Source organism: Sus scrofa, chromosome 6 (genome assembly GCF_054392235.1).
Source record: "Sus scrofa isolate SSC_HxYL_T2T_F1_AM1 chromosome 6, Sscrofa_HxYL_maternal_Yorkshire_Landrace_v2.0, whole genome shotgun sequence".
Classification (NCBI taxonomy): Eukaryota; Metazoa; Chordata; class Mammalia; order Artiodactyla; family Suidae; genus Sus; species Sus scrofa.
In genome coordinates this window covers 33,056,308-33,077,523 of record NC_139388.1, presented here as the reverse complement: position 1 = coordinate 33,077,523, position 21,216 = coordinate 33,056,308, and the positions used below count along the sequence as shown (strand labels likewise).

General features: G+C 41.2%; 1 protein-coding gene across 5 annotated transcripts in view; it reads left to right on the top strand.

The window, feature by feature from the left end:
• Window positions 1-21,216, top strand: part of FTO (FTO alpha-ketoglutarate dependent dioxygenase) — a 391,465-nt gene that overhangs the window by 162,822 nt on the left and 207,427 nt on the right. For all 5 annotated transcript variants that reach the window (XM_084957974.1, XM_084957973.1, NM_001112692.1 and 2 more), the window contains 2 exon segments: window positions 6,265-6,408; window positions 13,899-14,018. In XM_084957974.1, coding sequence (XP_084814100.1) covers window positions 6,265-6,408; window positions 13,899-14,018 — 264 coding nt within the window.

Sequence of the window (21,216 nt, the reverse complement as noted above, 5' to 3'; positions counted from 1 at the left end):
AAGATGTGAACATGTGGGATGGGGGGAATTTATTTTAATTAATTAATTAATTTTTATGGCCACACTCATGGCCTATGGAAGTTTCCGGGCTAGGGGTTGAATGGGAGCTGCAGCTGCAGGCCTATGCTACAGCTACAGCAATGTGGGCTCTGAGCCACAGCTCGAGGCAATGCCAGATCCTTAACCCACTATGCCAGGCCAGAGGTCAAACCCTCATCCTCACAGAGACCGTGCTGGGTTCTTAACCCTCTGAGCCACAATAGGAACTCTAGACGAGAGGATTTTAGAACATTTTAGTTTTAGGACTCAAGGTGAAAATCTGGTGATTGGGCTGCGGCAGGGAAACAAGGGGAATAGCAAGTGGTTGTGCTTTGACTGAATTCCAGGATGCCGGCTGGGGAGTGTTGGCAGATAAAGGCTGATTCCTGAATGGAACCAGATTGTGAAAGATCTCAGATATGAGATTCGATATGTTTTAACTTCAGTTTGGCAGCTTGGGGTTATTGATGATTTATTTATCATGGTAGGGACATATTATATCTTTAGGAAGGTGAAAATGATAGAGACATCAATTAAACCTGCCATTCTGAACTAAGGTGATAGCAACAGGAAAAAAAAAAAAAAAAAAGAAGAAATTCCCTTGACTAATGCAGGAAACATGGTGTCATACTTGGCACCCGAATGAAGTGGAGGGAGAACTGAAAGAATGTATGAATGAGTGGATGAATAAATGAATAGATGAACAAATGAATGAACAAAGTAGCCAACTGACTCTTTATTGGATGCCTGTCATGTGCCAGGCTCTTGGGTGACTCTGAGGTTTCAAGCCTGGGTGATTTGGAGAGACATCACCGTAAGGAGAAACAGGGATCTAAGACGTCAAAGGAAGACAGTAGTTTGTTCAGGTTTTTTTTTTTTTCTTTTTTTCTTTTTTTCTTTCCTTTTTATGGTCACACCTGTGGCATATGGAAGTTGCCAGGCCAGGGGTGGAATCAGAGCTGCAGCTGCAGCTACACCATAGCCTCAGCAATGCCAGATCCGGGCCACCTCTGTGACTTCTGCTGCAGCTCGCAGAAATGCTGGATCCTTTACCCACTGGGCAAGCACAGGGATTGAACCTGCATCTCGTAGAGACAGTATGGGGTCCTTGACTGGCAGAGCCACAACAGGAACTCTAGTTTGTTCAGTTTGGAACAGACTGAGTTGGGGCTGCCAAGCGGAAAGGTCCAGCAGACAGATGGAAATTTGGAACTAAAACATGTGAGATATCAGGAAACTCTTCCTTCTCCACTTCCTCTAATAAATACCCATGTACATGGCAGTTCCCTTAGGGAGCCCTTCAGAATGCGGGTTGAACAGAACCCCTCTGGCCTTATTTCCTTTTTCCAAGTGGACCAACATTACTAGAGTAGCGATGCTCTCAACCTATCTGGAGATTTAGCTTTCTCTGCTTAGTCACACCTGTATTGGCATCTTCTAACATTTGTGCAAATTTTTGAGCATTAATTAACTTTTAATAAAGAGGTAGATATGTATACTGATGCTGTTAGGAGAAAAACATTATCCCAAATCTGTATTCTTTATATCATCTCTGCTTCAGTTTAAGCTACGTGATGTTTTGCTAATTAGACACATAAAATGTGAATGATTCAACTGTCTTGCTTTCTGTATTATAGATCAGCAAACTCTGGCCTGTGGATCAGCTAGCTGTTTTTGTAAATAAAGTTTTATTGGCACACAGCCACACTCACTTGTTTACATATTGTTTATGGCTGCTGCTTTGGAGCTATAATGGTGGAGTTAAGTAGTTGAACACAGACCTTTATGGCCTGCAAGCCTAAAATATATACTATCTGGCCTTTTAGGAAAATGTTTGCTGACTCTGTTATATATGATCCTGTGCATAGAGGCTTTAAAAATATCTCAAAGTTAAAAGTAATTTTTTTGTTGTTGTTGTTGTTGTTGTTGTTGTTATTGTTGCTATTTCTTGGGCCGCTCCCACGGCATATGGAGGTTCCCAGGCTAGGGGTTGAATCGGAGCTGTAGCCACCGGCCTACTCCAGAGCCACAGCAACGTGGGATCCGAGCCGCGTCTGCAACCTACACCACAGCTCACGGCAACGCCGGATCGTTAACCCACTGAGCAAGGGCAGGGACCGAACCCACAACCTCATGGTTCCTAGTCGGATTCGTTAACCACTGCGCCACGACGGGAACTCCAAAAGTAATTTTTTAAAAAAATCGTCATTTAGGGTTAACTTTTGTTTCTATATTTCCAAAATATTTCTACCCAAACTCAAAAATGATAATATTCATTGCCAGTAAAGTTATAGTGAAATCGTACATTTATATACTTCTGGTAGTTTTTCTAAGTGGTATATATATATTTTTGAGATCTCTATGGGGAGCTATGTATAAAACATCATAAAATATTCCTATCTTTGATCTCCTAACAGTTTTAGGGAATCACACCTGGGAAATAATTGAAAAGAACTAGATATAAAAAGTTGTTTATCTGGTATGATTAATAGCAATGAAAAATAAGATAGAACCTTAATGCCTTTATATTATGGGACTTGCTAATTAAATTGTTATTACCTCATTGAGCAGCATTGAAAGTGATAGTTTTTTGAGTACTTATCTACAAACAGTGAGAAACAGCATATTTATTGATACGTGTATACTGATTACAGTTGTGTGTGGATGAAGAATCACATGCAATAAAAATAATTTAAATAGGATAGAGTGGCAGGGTTATGTTTTTATCTTATTTAAAACTTTAAATTTCATCTTATATTATTATTTTCAATAATAGAAGAGGGAAAAGATTTTTTCCCAACACTGTAGTTAACATTACTGGCTCCCTCAATATTGAGAGGAGAAAAATCCATGCAACTTTATCGTCTTCACTTATTCTACAAACGTCCTTTTCTTCATACAGCATTAAATTAGATGTCTTTTCTGTGCCAAACAAAATGATTTTCTATTTTCTGCCTCTTCACAATATGTAGGAAACAGATTGTCTTAAGGAAATGATGTTTTAAATTTCATCTTCGTTAATCAGAGAAGCAATCTATTCAGGTTTTGGTTGCATGTGATTAGATTATGCCTGATGACTCATGACCTTTATTTGATTTTAGGTTTTTTTCTGATTGTGACGGAATGTGCTTGAGATTCAACACAGAATATCTGTTTTTAAAAAAATTAATTGTATACGTAATTATACTTTGAATAGAGAGTTATTCAAATGGTTCAAAATTCAAAAGGGACCCAAGAGTACACAGTTATCGTCTCCTTTTCCTCACGCCAACCAATGTGAGGTCCCCAGAGGAAACCAGTGTTAGCAGGTTTTTGTTCTCCTTTTGTTCTCATTTAATACCTATGTAAGCAAACATATATGTAATTAACAATTTTAATATAAATGGTAGTCTCCATACTAGTCTGCACTTTTTGTTTTGTTTATTTTAGTAAGCCTTGATGATAATTACTTTATCAATATGCAATTCTTAGAGTAGGGAACCTTTTTTAGATATGATACCCAAAGCATGAGCAATCAAAAAAAAAAAAAAAAAAAAAAAAGGAGTTCCTGTCATGGCTCAGCGGAAACGAATCTGACTAGTATCCATGAGGACGCAGGTTCGATCCCTGACCTTGCTCCATGGGTTAAGGATCTGGCGTTGCCGTGAGCTGTGGTATGGGTTGAAGATGCAGCTCGGATCTGGCGTTGCAGTGGCTGTGGTATAGGCCAGCTCCAATTTGACCTCTAGCCTGGGAACATCCATATGACGAGGGTGCAGCCCTAAAAAGACAAAATAATTGATAAATTGGACTTCGTCAAAGTTAAGAACTTTTGTGCTTCAAAGGGTACCATCAAGAAAGTGAAAAAGACAACTCACAGAATGAGAGAAGATATTTGCAAATCCTATATCCTCCAGGGTGCCCATAGTTAAAATATCTAGAAAACTCTTACAACTCAGTGATTAGAAAGATAAATGATCCAACTTTTTAAAAAGGTGAAGGGTCTTGCATAGACATGTCTCTGGTGGAGATAGTCCAATGGCCAATAAACACATGAAAAGATGCTTAACATCATTAGTCATCGGGGAGATGCAAATCAAAACCACAGTGACATACCACTTCATACCTGCTAGAATAGCTGTAATCAGAATCACAGCTTGGTGAGGGTGTGCAGAAACTGGAAGCCTCATGCATTGCTGGAGCGCATGTAAAATGGTACAGCCACTTTGGAGCATAGTCTGCTGCTTCTACAGGTTAAATACAGAGTTACCATATTGCCCAGTCAGTCCATGCCTAGGTATCTCCCCAGGAGAAATGAAAACTTACATGTGTTCATAGTAACTGAAAAATGGAAACAGCCCGAAGATTCATCCCCCAGTGATTGGGTAAGCAAAAGGCAGCGAATCCGTGCACTTGAGTGATTACTTGGCAATAAACAGGAGCCAGGAACAGACACATGTACACCATGGATGAACTCTGAAAATATGCTAAGTGAGAGACGCCAGTCACAAAAGATCACATATTGTTTGATTTCATTTCTATGAAACATCCAGAGTGTGCAAACCTGTAGACGCAGAAAGCAGATTAGTGGTTGCCTAGGGCTGGGAAGGCTGGTAGAATGGGAGGGGGTGACCGCTAAAAGGTACAGGGCTTCTTCTTGGAGTAATAAAATATTCTAAAATAAACTGTAGTGATGATTGCACATCTCCATGAATATACCAAAAAACACTGAATTTTATGCTTTAGGTGGGTAAATTTTACGACACGTGAATTATATCTCAAGAACCCCCCCCCCCAAAAAAAAAACCCCTAGGCCTGATTTTAGGTTCTTTACATCAGGTGAACTCTAATCACCCAGAAAAAGAATGTGTCCACCCCTCCTCCTTTTCTTTGGCTGCAAGTATGGCTCCACCATTGTTCATGTAACTGGTCCCTTTTTAGTGGGAAAATTTGTGGGGGTTTTGTGGGTGTGTATGTGTGTGTGTGTTTTGTTATGGTAGATATCATTTCAATTAATTACCTCTTATGTAGGTAATTCCATACTTGGGAAAGTAAAGGCTCAAGTAGAAAATGTTTCTGGACAGCATGTCATTAAAAAAATGTAAGGGTGCCTGTGGGACAAAAGCAAGTGGTAATTCAATTCCGTTTTTTAATTTTTTCTTTGTGGCAAATCGGAGCGGCTGCCCTTCTGCTCCTAGTGCTTTGGGATCTTCATATGAAAATACGTATTAGTCAGGCTTCTGTTTTTGGCACCAAAACTGTTCATTTTTTTTTTTTTTTCTCCCCAGGCATCCTCAGGTCACATTGTATAAAGTGGCAGTAACTGTGCAAAGAATTTTTGTACCAGGGGATTAGCCTTCAAGGTTATTTTGAAGGGATCCGTTTAAATTCTAAATATTAAAATAAAAGTACTTTGGGGAGACATTTCCCTCATTGGGTCTAAAGGGTATTTATAGCTTGCTTTTTATCATTCTAGGAAATCATGTCATTATCCAAACAAACGGATGCACGCTCCACCTGCATCCTCTTCTTTTCTGACATATGCTCATTCAAAGAGGGACTTTGTCCATTTGACCTCTGTTTTGCTCCCACAGACTCAGAGAAGGATGGATTAGTTATCTGTGCCTTTGCTGATACCCAGGTACTAAGTTACGCCTTTGAACATGCCTTGAGGGCATGAGCCCCATATTCTCCATTATTTAAAGAATCTGTTCTGCCAAGGGCTTGGATCTGTCTGGTGTGTGCTTTTTGCAGAAAAGGAAAATGAATCCTTTGCCCTGTGTTTTTAACTTCCACTTCTTTCTCTTTCTGCCTTTGCTCTTCTGTGTGTTTTTGAACCAGTTCCACAGTCCGGTTACCTTTCTCTCCCATTGTTGGGTGCAAGGCGCTTGAGATCATGTCAGTGTCTTTGACTTTTTGGTTCGTTAGATATTCTTCCAATAACTACTTATTACATTTCTTTTATATGTAGGATTCAGCTCTGGGTGCTGTATTGAGTATATATTTATATAGAAACTGGGCTTTAGAGATATGAGGCCCATGTAATAAAAAGCAGCAAGGTGAGTAGCCCAGGTGAGGCCAGGCTGGCAGCACAGAGCCCATGGAGACAGCTACTCTAGTCATTCTTAAGTTATGAGCTGAGGGCAACTGGTGAGTGCCTGGAAGGGGGATAGACGTCCTTGGGAAGAGAGGCGCGGTGCACTTGGAGTCCGCTTACCATCTTGAGGGCTGGTTGTGTCTCTGCAGTGCTCGACGGGAACCTTGGATTACATCTTACAGCGCTGCCAGTTGGCCCTGCAGAATGTCCGTGATGAGGCGGACAGTGGTGAAGTCTCTTTGAAATCCTTGGAGCCTGCGGTTTTGAAACAAGGAGAAGAAATCCACAACGAGGTAAGGGCTTTCAAGAACTAGAGAGATTCTATCCTACTGGCAAGCTGACAAGTTAATTGGCTACCTTGCATTGTGACTGTAAGTCACGAGGCTTCTCGGCCAGAGGCAAAGGACAGTTCGTTACTTACAACAGTAGCAGTAGCCAGGGCATCCACATCTTTGTGCCAGTTCTGCAAGCTTCTGTTTTCACAGGGTGATGGGTCAGATAGTCTGTGCAGGTGGAGGAGTTGCATTCTAGGAGAGGAGCCTGGCTGGGCTGAGGGAACCTGACTCTTTTATAATAGGTAGTAAGAATGCCTGTCCTTTGCTCCAGATCAAGACATATCTTGATGCTGAAGTCTGTTGGCAAACCTGCCCTTTGTTCTGGAGGGAGAAACTCTAACATTCAAGGGTGTTCACTACAGAGACATCCTTGCAATGAGAGTCTGAAGCAAAAGGCAAGACTCATCGAAACACAAGAGACCTGGAGTTCCCATCATGGCTCAGCAGAAATGAATCTGACTAGTATCCATGAGGACACAGGTTCAATCCCTGGCCTCGCTCCGTGGGTTAAGGATCTAGTGTTGCTGTGAGCTGTGGTGTACGTTGCAGATGCGGCTCGGATCCTGTGTTGCTGTGGCTGTGGCGTAGGCCAGCAGCTGTAGCTCCGATTTGATCCCTAGTCTGGGAACCTCCATATGCCATGGGTGTGGCCCTAAAAAGACAAAAAAAAAAACCAAAAACAAAAACAAAAAAAAATGCAAAAAAAAAGAAAGAAAAAGAAAAAAAGAGACCCATGAGGGATAATCTTCCAGCAAGTACTGATGGTAATTGAGGGGAGACCCTAGGAGCAGGTTGCCTTGCCTTTTGTTTATGAAATTAGTTGTGATTCTAGAGTCTGTGGGTGTGGATCCCATGTGTCAGTGTTTCACAAATTTGATATTTTCATTATTACCCTTTCACATTTTGCTTTATCTTTGGGCTACGTAAATTATTATCTCTTCAGTACTTTTTTTTTTTTTTTTTTTGGTCTGCGCCCATGGCGTACAGAAGTTTCCAGGTTAGTGATTGAACTTGTGCCACAGCTGTGACAATGCCAGGTCCTTAACCCACTAGGCCACGAGGGAACTCCTCTTCAATACTTTTTAAAGAATCAACTCATATTTTATGTACATTTTTGTTTTAAGAGAAGAAGCTTTTTATTGCCACTCTAAGTGGAAAGCCAATACCACTAGCTCAAAAGAAAAAGTACCCGGAAAACTCTAGTCAGTGAAAACAGCAACGTTATTCTATTCCAGCAAATGCTCTTGGCTGGAGAAGGCTCTGAGCCTACAGTCTCTGTTCGTCATGTTAAGAAGGGAGATGAGTGTACAGCTTCATACACTTTCTAAAAGCCATTGCGTTCTACACTGAAAATGGGTGAATTTTATGGTGGGTAAATACTATCTCCCCCCCAAAAAAAGCAAAAAAAAAAAAAAAAAAACATTAAAAGGAGAAAAGAGATTACCAAGTAGTGGAGAGTTATTGAAGATTATTTTCAATCACAGACTTTTCTTTGATATAATTAGAAGGATGGATGGAGAACATGGAACACAAAAACGTTCTCAGTCATCCTTTCAATAAATTGTTGGCATGTGCACTCTTCTGGGTGCTTCGGGATGCGTTGGTAAATTACGTAGACATTCTAGTCCAGGGAGATGACCATATCTAATAAACAGACTACATCAGTTAATTCTATAGTATGTGAGAAGTTGATAAGAGCTGTCGAAAAAAACCAAACAGGGCAAAGTAATGGAGATGGAGGTAAGTGGAGAACATCCCCACTGATGAGATGTCCTTTGAGCGGAGACTTGATGAAGGTGAGGGAGGGAGCCACGTGGGTATCCGGGGAACAGCGTTTCAGGCAGAGGGAAAAACCCCTGCAAAGGCTGGGCAGGCGGGGAGAATGCGCGTGTCCCTGGATTAGTTCAGGGCCAGCCTGGTGTAAGTGGTGGGAGTGTGGCTGTGAGTTACGAGAGATGAGGTCACGGAGATGGTGCCAGGGGGCTGGGAAGCCACAGAGTGTACTGGTCATTGGAGGTGTCCATAAGGACGAGGACTGTCCTTTTTACTCTGAGGGTCACGGGGAGCCGTGGAAGGGTTTTGAGCGTGGTTTTCCCCCAGTACAAATCATGTACAAATCCATAAAAAGGCATCTCATCATGTAATGAGCTGCTCCCCACTTGGTGAAACATCGCCCTCATCTCCAGAACCAAAGGCAAAGAAATTCTGCCTTTCGGGGAACTAATAATCCCATTCGATGCGAAGCTGAACCCAGGACCCTGCCTTAACTTCCCTTCCTTGTGCCTGGTACGTGTCCCGTGTTCTCTCCCATCAGTCCCTGCTGGAGACATTGCTGAGAGCTAGAACCTGAGAAAAGACAAGCATGTGTGGGCCCCGCGAGCTCACATGGTTAACAATGTTCTGCCTTATTACTCTGCTGTGCCTTCTGGATGAACCGTGCAGGTTTCAGAGCCAGGCTCGCAGAATGGGTGTGTTCTTCAGCATGGATATGGGCAGTTTTTTTCCCCTGTCCTTTCTGGCCTTCTTTGGTCACTGACTGTGATGGGCAGGGGGACATCTGTAAAATCACACTGCGTATCTGACAGGAGAGTATTGTCATCTGAACATCTCTGATTCTTCAAGGTCAGCTCCTTTAAGACTGAATGCCATTCTGTATGTCAGGGCACATCATCAGATACAGTTCTTTCGCCGCAAAAGCTGGCACAGTCACTGTCTTCTCTGCTCTCTTGTTGAGTGAGAACGGGAATGTTCATAATTGTTCCTGCGGTTCTTACTGTTTGCTTTCCTCTTTCTTAAAGGCCTTTGCTGGACTAGTTATAGGATGAAGCCCTTGGGTTTAGGTCTGCAGACTTTGGGGCAGTGTGGCTCTAGAAGTAGCTGGTGTTCCTTATCTTAGATGGTTTCTAACCAAGCAATTTGGGGACTTCGAGGATTAGAACTGAGTACCTTAAGAAGATACTTTTTTTTTTCCCCCCAATTTAAGATGCTTAAAAGATTTTTGGTCAGGTATAAGCAGAATCTTCCTCTGTGTTTATTAAATAGTCTGTTTTTCTTTTTAAAAAGAGTCAAATTCAGTCTTGTTACCTAGTAAATTTCCCCCAGGAGAATGTCCTATTTGAGGTCACCATTTGGTTCTCCTTTGGTTCTGATCAGACCTGCCTCTTCCTTAGAGCTACTGCGAAAGGGCTTTCATAGGTTAGCTCTTTGTAGACTGGACCTTCACATCTCTTCCTGGTCTAATGTCTTTCCCTGCGAAATAACTTATTTCAGTTATTACAGCGCGACATTGACCTCAGTGGGCGTATTAGCCCCACATCTCAAGAGAAATGCATACACTGACCTTGGACCAAATCAAGGACCCAGACTAACTTGGCAGAAGTAGGTGGCATTTGCTTACCTGTAAGAGTGACAGAAACGACTTCCAACTCTATGGTCCTGTGTTGGTTCAGAAATATGACATTGGAATCGTTAGCGCTTTGCTGCCCAGTGCCTCAGTGATGAAGGTTCAGGTAGGCGGCTGCATTCTGTTTGTGCTTCCCCTTCTAGACATTTCTAGAATGAACGCTTTTCTTGACTGACCTCGTTTTTGACTCTTCCGTGAAGAAGGCAGGGGCGGGTGAATTAGGCTGGTTTTAGAGACGTCTTTCTGGGTCACCGCTGTGTAACTATCACTATGGCCAACATGTTTTCATTTCTCTCGGATGGTTCAGAAGACCCTTAAGATCCTGCAAGCTCTCTCGGCTCACCCCTGACCATTACATATCTCTGGATGGTCATGGCGCAAAAGATTGAATAGTTGTGGATTTCCATCAGGTGCATGTCTGAAATCTGGGAGTTTGGCTTATAAGCATCAGGAATGCCAAGAGCACCTGGAGAGAACTCCAGAAGCTGTGAGCTTCCTGGGAAGGTATACACTCTGGAGAAGGGATGAAGACCCTCCCATGTCAGGGCTGGAATATTATCAGTCAGTCAGTATGGCGAGACTCTGTTTAAAAACTTGATTTCTTATTTTTTTTTTATTTTTTTTATCTTTTTGCTATTTCTTGGGCCGCTCCCGCGGCATATGGAGGTTCCCAGGCCAGGGGTCGAATCAGAGCTACAGCTGCTAGCCTACACCACAGCCACAGCAACACCAGATCCAAGCCGAATCTGTGACCTACACCACAGCTCATGGCAACATTGGATCCGTAACCCACTGAGCGAGGCCAGGGATCAAACCTGCGTCCTCATGGATATTAGTCAGGTTCCTTTCTGCTGAACCACGATGGGAACGCCTATATTTATTTATTTTTTAAGCTTTGAAGTAATAAGGCTTCCATTCTGTTGGCGTCTTGACCCTTAGGTTTTTGTGCTGCATCCGCCCCTCCAGCTTTCCTTTCCCATCCCCCATCCCCACAGTGTGGGCCAGGGGAGTGGACCACATTTTTTTTTTTTTTTTTTTTTGGTAATTCAAACTGAATCAAGCAGCTGGAAATATTTTTTGCTTCCTTAATTCATTTTAAGGAAGGAGCCAACTGCTTCTCTTGGCAGTGGGAGAGCTGGGGAGGATAGCATTTGATTAAAATCCTGTAAATATTTTTGGCCCTCGACATTGAAAAGAAAAAGTCAGATTATGGAGTTGACTGAAATGCATGCCAGGGGTTTGATGCTCACAAAGATTGTATCTCGTGGGCAATACTCCCAACGCATGGGGGGAGAAAAAAACAACTCCATTGGGAATAAGTCTTCAGGATTGAACTTTTTCTCACTGGCCTCCGGCGGGGGTGAACATGTATTGACATGGATCTTAAAACTTTTCTGGCTCAGAAAATTTCATAGGATTGTGCGATTCCTCAGAACAATAAGTGCTGGGCCTCAGGGCCTCGTTCAGTCTGTATTCTTAGCATCTAGCAAGTGCCTGGCATATGGTCGGCTGTTCATTATTAACCCACTTAATCCTCGCCACAAACCTATGTGGTTATTTTGTAATTATCCTTATTTTACAGATGCCAGAGCTCCTCAGTACGGAGCCCAGTTCCGAACTGACTCCAGAGCCCTTATTCTTTTTTTTTTTTTTTTTTTGGTCTTTTTAGGGCCGCACCTGCAACATATGGAAGTTCCCAGCCTGGGGTCCAATTGGAGCCGTAGCTGCCAAAGCGGTGCAGGATCTGAACCGCGTCTGCGACCTACGCCTCAGCTCACAGCAACGCTGGATCCTTAACTCACTGATGGGGCCAGGGATCCAACCTGTGTGCTTATGGATACTAGTCAGGTTAGTTACCGCTGAGCCATGAAGGGATCTCCCAGAGCCCTTAATCTTAATTGTGACACTCTCTGCCTCACAAGAGAGTTGGGCATCTAAGGAGGACGATAAAGTCATAATGTATTAAAATGAGAGAGTCTTTCTTTGCTCTTTTGCCCAATTGCCAGGTTTCCAAGTATGCCCTCTCCTTGCTTCGGAGTTTTCATTTACTGAAACTCAGACTTGGTGGTACCTTTACAGGCTGAGTGAGCTAATTACATATGCTAATCTGTTTCATTTCCTGGGGTGTCATGGTTGCCAAGGCTTATGTGTTTTGTTCTCATAAAGGAAATAACCAGCCCAAAGACAGAAAAACATTTTCAACTCTCTCTAAATAGGGCTTGATGCTTTGCTGAGAGGCTGTTCCTGTAGTGCGAACACATTTCATGTGAAATCTATTAAATAGACCTCCTTTTTTCCCCTTGTAATAAATAATGTTGTTAAACCTGTATCTTCAGAGAAGTTGAACTACACCCGTATTCATTTTCCTTTCAAAGCAGTCAAGTTTCCCTCTGTTAACCACTGTCTTTTAATACCATAGATAAGGTTTAACAACCATTGTCTGAATATTGCCCACATTCCTTTTTGTTTTGTTTTGTTTAAACAGCTTTAACTGCAATCAGTTCTACATATCAAACAAACATTTAGTTAATGTAAACTAAAACCCTTTCATAGGACTTGGTGTTCTCAGGTTAGTTATTTGAGCCATTTTCACCATTGTTAAATCTTCACAAGTTGCTTTTGTTTGCCTGAAGAAAGTTCAATATGGATAAATAAACCAGAAAATTCTTTGTGGTAACAGGTAAAGATTATAATAGCTCTGTGCCTGTGTATGGAACATGATTGCTTTAGCAAAGCCAGATGACCGAACATTAAACTGACCCAACATTAAGCTGTGAAAACTCTTTAGAGGGCAGAGGTAAAAAGAGCTTTGGGATGAATGAAGTTCTACTTTGACAGTGCAATTGTATTTTCAAGTCAAGGATGAGTGGTAGAGACTAGACAGGAAATGATTTTGTATTCTTTCAAAGCTTTACTCAGCCTCTCATCTTCATATGTTGGGATTATTTCAGTTTCAGGAAGCGGAAAACTCAGTCTGAATTGGCTTAAGCAAAATGGACTTCAGGAATAGCTTGATAAAGAGTCAGTTGATGTCACCAGGGCCTGGTTTTTATCTGTTCGTCTTGCAGTGCTTCCTACTGTGTTGCTTCCATTTTTCCCATCCTGCAAAATGGTTGCAGAAACCTCTTCCTGTATCTTCTGACAGACTCAAGATTTATTCTGATTGAACATACGCCTGTTTCCACTAAATCCAGTTCTTGACTAAAGAAGGTGATAGGCTGGTTGACTCAGACTTGGGTTGCACGTTCCAACCAGGCATTAGATCTGGAGCTCTACCCAGACCACATGGACTGAGACTGGGGAAGGAAATGGGTTGCCAAAGGAATAGTGGGGTTTGGCTAGAAAGGCAGGACAAATGCTAGGGAGGCAAACAATAGAGGTTTACCATAGTCGGTTTATAGGAAGGAGAAGAAATTATTAGTGTCTTGGCTGTTCTTTTCACCTATTGTCATTGGCCTTGACTGAATTGAAAATGACAATTTGAATGGCTCTGTAGTTTTCATGTGTACCTCCATAATTAATTTTATGTTGTACAGTTATATAAGTTGACATGACCACCAGCTCCCCCTGGCCCATTGGTAAATTCTTTGTTTATGTTAGATCTAAGAAACTTAAAATTGATATGTGCCCGTGCTTTTCTCTTAATACGAGCCTATAATAAAGATGTTTCATGAAAACACATTTTGTTTAATTATATCTTTCCCATCATATACAGTGCAGGCTGCTGTATATTTTAGGATCTCAGGATTTGTTGTCGATTGACTTATAGTTTTCTCACGTCTGAGGGATGAAAGTGACAGGAAGCCCCCTCCCCCTCCTGCCCTGGGTTGTCTCACTAAGCTTTCAGACTACTCTCTTCTTGACTTTGCAGAAAGGCTCCAGAGACTCCAAGGTTTATTGGAAACTGGTTAGGCAGAGCTTTTCTCACCTTTTCTCATCCTATGGCTGTGAAGTTAATTGGAGGAGAATTGAGCGACGAAGTGTATCGTCCTCGATTGTCCGTCACGGGGGCGTCTAACCATAGTCTTGTCTTTATGATCCCCAGGTCGAGTTTGAGTGGCTGAGACAGTTTTGGTTTCAAGGCAATCGATACAAAAAGTGCACCGATTGGTGGTGTCAACCCATGACTCAGCTGGAAGAGCTTTGGAAGAAGATGGAAGGTGCGGTAAGTACGGGAGGTTGGGGACTGGATTTTCCCAGGTTGTGGGCTCTGTTAAGCTTCGGCTGCCTAATTTGCATAGGTAAATGCATATTTAATTATTCTAAATTATCGCATCAGGTTACTCTTGATAAGGTAATGGGAACAGCCAGGACTTTGTCAGGACCAGCTCAGTTCCATGCAAAGAACATTTATTGAGCGTTTCCTTCCTGCATGGGTGGTGCTGTGTGGACAAGGGCTGGGAAGCGAAGATGCGAACAATGCAACAAGAATCCCTAAACTTCATTTGCATTTTTATATGTACCAGGCATTATACTAAGGGCTTTTCCCTGTATTAACTTTCAAAGTTCTTCCAGCAGTCCTATGAGGTCCAGAACCTGTTAGGAACCGTAATTTATAGACGTGAAAACCAAGGCCTGGAGAAATTAAATGTCTCCCCCAAGGTCACAGAGTCAGTGCAAGAGCGAGATTGAAACCCAGGCAGTCTGGCTCTGTAGCCTGTGCTCTTAACCACTCCGTTCAGCTGAACAAGGAGAGAAGCATGAACATAGCCAGGTGTTACATTAGCTAAAATGAAATCCTGTAATGGAGATTTAAAAAAAAAAAAAAGGGCACCTTTCAGAGGAGGGAGTGTTAAATTTAGAAGCTGGGGCTGTCGTGCAACAGCAGATGTGACTTTTGGGGCCCTCGGGTAGGGAGAGGAGGGTCAGGTGAGGCATCCAGAGAGAAGCGTTAGGCTCTAGGAACTGTGAAACAAGATCAGAAGAGGGAAAGTGCAGTGTGACCTGAGCATGGAATTCAGGGGAAATGTAGTAGAAAGGCAAGTTGAGGCCACTTGGAGGCCTTGATTGAAATCTCAATTTCAATGATAGTAATAATAGCAAATACTTACTAAGTACCAGACACTGTTCCTAATGTGATATGTAATTTATATATGTTATATATATATAACATATATAGTTATGTTTACATATGTTTATATATAACTATGTATAATGTATACAGTTATGTTCATATATAAAACCATATATAAATGTATGTATATTTCTTTAACTTTTATGCCAACTCCATAAAGTAGGTATTCCCCCCCCCCCCCCACTTTACACGGCAAGAGACTGAAGCACAAAAGCTTTACCTAACTTCGTCAAGGTCATACAACAAAGTAGGGGAGCTCGGGTTGAAACTCAGGAAGACTGGCTCTGGGGTCTGCACCACCTCACCGTTCTTCCTTTAAATAGTAGTGGAAAAGTGATAAAAGCCTGCTAAACTCTTGGGATAGGACCACTGCACAGACTTGAAGATGTGCTGAGAACAGGGAACTAATTTGCAAAAATGGGTAGGGGTGGCTAATCCCTATTTTATAATAATAAAAATAGCAAGACACAACCTTGAAGGGGCCTCAGTTTGAACGTCTGGGTCAAGAAATCCAGAAGTCCTTGCTTTCCAGACACTTCCTCAAATCTTTAAACTGTGGCTTTTCATGGATATATGTCAGGGGGAAGAATGTTCTAATCCTTGTAGTGTACTAATAGTATCACAAAAGTGGATTTCTTTAAAGACATGAATCAGTGAAAAACTGGACATCGTAAAACTGGGTCGGAGGTAACAAAAAGTTTGTGCTGAAACTTCCTCTCGGTTCCTAAAATTAGCCCATGTAGAGTATGCTCCATTGTATGGGATGGATACATAAAGACAGCTTCAGTTCCATGGAATTTCTTTTTCACTGTGTAATTCTGGTCTCATCCATTGACACCTAAGTTAGAACTTCTTTACTTGCTGAACGTTGACAGCAGCTTGACTTTGGGATTATAATTTGACAATCCTATGAATTAGAATTGGCAAACAAATAAGAAAGGAACCTCACTGATATTGTCAACATTTTTATTTTGTGAATTGCTTTTGTTCAAGGGTTTCTTTTCTTTTCTTTTTTTTTTTAAGCAAAATCTTTGGTTTTGGGAGCTTACCAGTGATGTTCATTATGAATGCCCGTAAAAGATTTTGTTATGTGTATTTTTTTAATTTGATGGCAATGGCATATTAGATAGAATATCTTCTCTTTATAACTCTTGTGTAAAAAGACTGAAAAGAAGAGCAGTCTTGGGAACTCTCCAGAGCAAGTTTCCTTGCGGGTGGTGTGGCATTACTAAGTGTCCTGAGTGAAATCAATGGCCTTAGTGTCTCAGCCAGTCTCAGGATGATCTTTATCAGTGGAGTGAAGGTTTGGGCCAAGATAAAAAGAATGGCACTTCTAAATTAAATGTAAGCATTGCTTCAAGCGTTTTTTTAATGACTTACAAATTCATAATAATTTACTTTTGCTGTTGGAAGAGACAGAAGAGAATAATCATTGGAAAAGTCCACAGTTCCGTGGCTGTTCTTGCAGTGCCATCTGGTATTTGTGTACTCGGGGGGTGGGAGCGGGGGGGTGGCACTGGCCCTGGCTGGTTAAATTCCTACTTTGGTACTAGCCCACCTCCTATTTTTTTCAGTTGTAACCATTAGGGGGCAATGTTGAGCTACCAGTTTGAGGCCCCCAAATGCTAAGCCTTTCAGGAAAATGCAGACAAATCTACCATTAACTGTCAAGAATTATCCCTGTTGCTTCAAGTTAGCTGTAATCTCCAAGATTCCATAACACAGGAAATCAGTTGTGGGTTAACAAATTCAACAGCAATTTAACATAAAAAAGTGCAGTGTTTGGTGCACATTTTGATTCTGAAGAATTAGACTAATCCAAAAGGCCTTTCTGAGTGTACTCACTTTGCTTCCAGGGAATACATGACTCAGAATTATTATCCTTTTAGACAAATGATTCTTCTCCATCGTTTTCCATTTTTTGAATTGTAAAATCGTGTGTGTGTGTGTGTGTATGTGTGTGTGGTGGAACGACTTCTCTAATGAATGTAGTTTGTCTGTTCTGCAATATAGCATCGATCTCTTTTGGCGAGAAAATAAAACAAAAAAACCTCAGGCAATATGTACATTACTTTTCACCTTTTGCTTATGATTAAAGCAACCTTTGACAGCCCTGGTACCAGGGAAGAGACTTGGGTTGTAATTTCTCTCTGTCTTTGTGTTCATTTTTTCCCTTTGTGGTCGGACAGCGTAGTCTCAGGTAGGATATAGAAGAAGAACGGAAAATGCTCTTCTGTTAATGATAATTGCTTCCCGTGTCATAACCAGTCACATATTTTTAAAAGTTTAGTCAGCTGTCTGAAACTCCCCTCGCCTCTACTGCCCACCCCGGATCCAAGCAAGCACCATGGTTTTTTTTTTTTTTTTTTTTTTTTTTTTATCACACTGTTTATTCTTGCCATTTCCCTCCCTGAGGATAGTTTTACCCTGGGCAGGCTCTTGTGATGTAAATGTTAAACCTTATATTTGAATGACATTCTGATAAAATATCACATTTTCCCTGAATATTACCTCATGAATTTATGAGCTCTCAAACCCAAAGCAACATAACCCTTTCGTACAACCCAGGACTTTAGCCTCGTCTTTCTTCTCATCTTTCTCTTCAGGAAGGTATTAGAACAGAGGACACTATTCAAATATTTGTATTTTCTTTTACTTTATTTTATTTTTAAAGCCAGCCCGCCGCCACCCCACATCCAGGATTAGCATAGGATGAGGAGACTCTTCAGTGTAAGAGAGCGTTACCATTTGAAAGAAACTGTACGAGCTTTGCTTTCTGGGTAGAAAAAAATATATATGAAAAGCCGAACTGTCCTGTGAGGTGAACGAAGCTTGCTGTAGCCAGAGATGCAACGGATAGGCCATCTGTCTCTTAGGGTCTGATATCGCGCTTTGCAAAACTGACATTTATTTTACCTATAAAAATGTTTGAACACTATCCAGTTCACAGAGATACAGAAAAGAATGCTAGGTGTGATGTCCTCTAAATTGATGGCATTTATTCATTTCCTTTTGGCCTTAAGAAAGGAAAGGTCAATTTGGTATAATCCACTAGAAATATTCTAGAAGAGTTTCCAGAATAAACATTTTCAGAGGTATGGGTGATTTCTATCCTGGAGAGAAATTTCCTCCTGCTTTTTTCGTTGCTGTTGTTGTTGTTGTTGCTGCTGCTGCTGCTTTCTTCTAGAAGAGAAAGGTGGCTCCTGGTCCTGTTGAACGTTTTGAATTGCATTTCCTGTCTTGACAGTTCCTCACGCTGGGATGGGGTGCATTTACATGGCAGTTGGCCTTAATAACCTTTATTGACTTTAGTGGGTGGGAGCCAAGACTGGATTATTTTAATGTATCCGTTTTGAAGCAGTGTAAAACACAACATGTAATTATGTCAGGCAAGCTATCGGCTACATTTAATTCTACCCATTTATGTTAAAATTTGGCACCAGAGAGCAGAGAGATGTGGAAAATGCGTAGGTGTTTTGCTCAATACGGTTACCAGTTTCTTGTTGTTGAAGTTTTAAGAGAGAAGGGTACTTAGGCAGGTAAAAGTTGTCCTTTACAAGTTAGTTATAATAGCTGAATTTCAAGATGAGTCACGCCTTTTCGCTTGTCATTCTGGCCTGTGCAAATCATCTGGGAAAGCTCAGGCCGGGGGCCTGCCCGTAGCCGTCTGGCTGAGCCCTTCTTCGTATGAGTTACACTAAGGTGGGGAATGACGGAGCCCAAACGAAGAGCAGTTTGTTTGTTTTTGGAGAGATTAATGAAGCTATCATCACAGTGCTTTAGATTAAATTCTTTGTAGCTGAGTAGAGGAAGAAGGCTGCTTTTTCCTACGCTAAAATCCATACGACCCTACCCTGGTTTTTGCTATCATAGTTCAGTTAGCTCAGTTCATTTTAAACTTTCTTCCAGGATTAAAGATTTGGGGGGATGTGAGGAAGAGAGTGGTATAAATATATGTATATTTTTGTCCATGTTAGTGGTGAAGTCACCAACATTTCCTGTATGTGTATATGTATTATATTGATATATTTTATATTTATGTAACTCTCCTCTTTAGTGTTCATGTATATGCTGAATTATATTTGCTAATATAATCCTGTCTCCTATTTTTCAGAATCAGCATGTCTGATAGAGGAGCAGAGTATATTATAGTAATTTAGGATCTGGTGTGAGATGTCTAGAGGTTTTATTTATTTATTTTTTATTCTGTAATAATGAAAAACATTTTTTGATTTTTTTTATTTAATGAGTTTTATTTTTTTCATTATAGCTGGTTTACAGTGTTCTGTCAATTTTCTACTGTTCAGCAAAGTGACCCAATCACACCTACATATATACATTCTTTTTCTCACATTATCATGCTCCATCGCAAGTGACTAGATATAGTTTCCAGTACTATACAGCAGGATCTCATTGCTTATCCATTCCAGAGGCAATGGTTTGCATCTATTAATCCCAGATTCCCAGTTCATCCCACTCCCTCCCCGTCCCCCTTGGCAACCATAAGTTTGTTCTCCAAGTCTGCGAGTTTCTTTTCTGTGGAAAGGTTTATTTGTGCCATATATAAGATTCCAGATATAAGTGATATCATATGGTATCTGTCTTTCTCTTTCTGACTTACATCACTTAGTGTGAGAGTCTCTAGTTCCATTTATGTTGCTGCAGATGGCATTATTTTGTTCTTTTTTATGGCTAAGTAGTACTCCATTGTGTCTATGTACCACATCTTAGTCTGTTCATCTGTTAATGGACATTTAGGTTGTTTGCATGTCTTGGCTATTGTGACTAGTGCTGCAGTGAACATACGGGTGCATGTATCTTTTTCAAGGAACGTTTTGGCCAGATATATGCTCAAGAGTGCGATTGCTGGGTCATATGGTAGTTCTATATTTAGTTTTCTGAGGCACCTCCATACTATTTTCCATAGTGGTTGTATGTCTAGTGGTTTTAAATGAAAATTTAAGTTCCCTATTCCCTTTTATGACTGGGACAGTGAATGACTCAGGAGAAGCACAGATTGGAGGCCGGTGAAGAGTCCCAAGCACCCGAAAATTCAAATTATGTCATCAGAGATGAGCTCTGGGACCCTCTGTGGAAATTTGGAGAAAAGGGAAAAAAGGTTGCTTTTCAGCAACAGTGGCTAAACATCCTTGGCTCACATTTTTTATTATCTTCAACATGTTAACTGAAGGTTGGTTCTTTCCATGTTCCTCCCTCCCCACCCCACCCCCCTCCAATTCCACATCACTGGGTTCTATTAAGAGTAAAATATCTGGGGGGTAGAATTCTACATATAATCTAGCAATGAATGTCTAATAGATTTTGATTCCTTTGATTGCCTTCTGGATTTCTCTCAGATTTTTCCAATTTTTTCTGGTGTTGCCGCAGCCTTAATAATGAATTAAGAAGAAAAAAACCAAAGTGTTGTGAATCCTGTCTTTTTGGGAAGAAATTTACAATTCCAAGAGAATTCAAGCTTCAGCCTTAGAAACAGGATGTGCATGGAAAGCACAAAGGATGATGTTTATGATTCTCTTTGAAGTGTTTTTGCAACTGGATAAGGAAAATTTTAGAAACCGTCTGATAGTGTTCAGGGTAAATACTTAAACCCCTTTAGAGAATTTCACACACAGATACTGTGCAGCAGAAAAAAGGGATACTTATGTTTCTTAAAGCTGCTACAGCCTACAGCTTTGTACTTAAAGACAGAGGTGTTGAATAGAATTCTACTGAGGATACATCCAGTGACAATATCTCCAGGAACATCAGAGCAAACCAGTGGGTAGGACTTTCTGTTTTTAACCCTTCCGTGAGCAGTGTGAGAGTGGCGCTCTATTGGCACCAAGTACTAGGATGTGCCTGTTACATTCCAGGAATGTTAAGAGCATTGTTCCAGTGCCTCTGCTCAGCACACAATGGGAACAAGGCTAAAAATGTAGACGATGGTGAGACAAAGTGACAGGCGCTAGGAAATTCCAAGCGAGAGCCCGGCCATCTCTCTTAACTCTTGTTTGTGTGTGGTGAGAAAACTGGAATAAATAGTCAAGGTTTCTGTTTTCGCCTGGCTTCACAGATTTTGGCTAAATTTTGCTAGCCTTTGTTAATAAACACACACACACACACACACACACACACACATACACACACTTCACATACATCCTGTGCTTTTATTTGATTTTAACTACGTTGGAACAGATTGATGTAAACGTATGAAGATTCTGCTAGTTTTCCCTGGGGAACTTGTGTAGCCTTGGCTGCTGGAATTTATTTCCGACTGCTTCGACTAGCA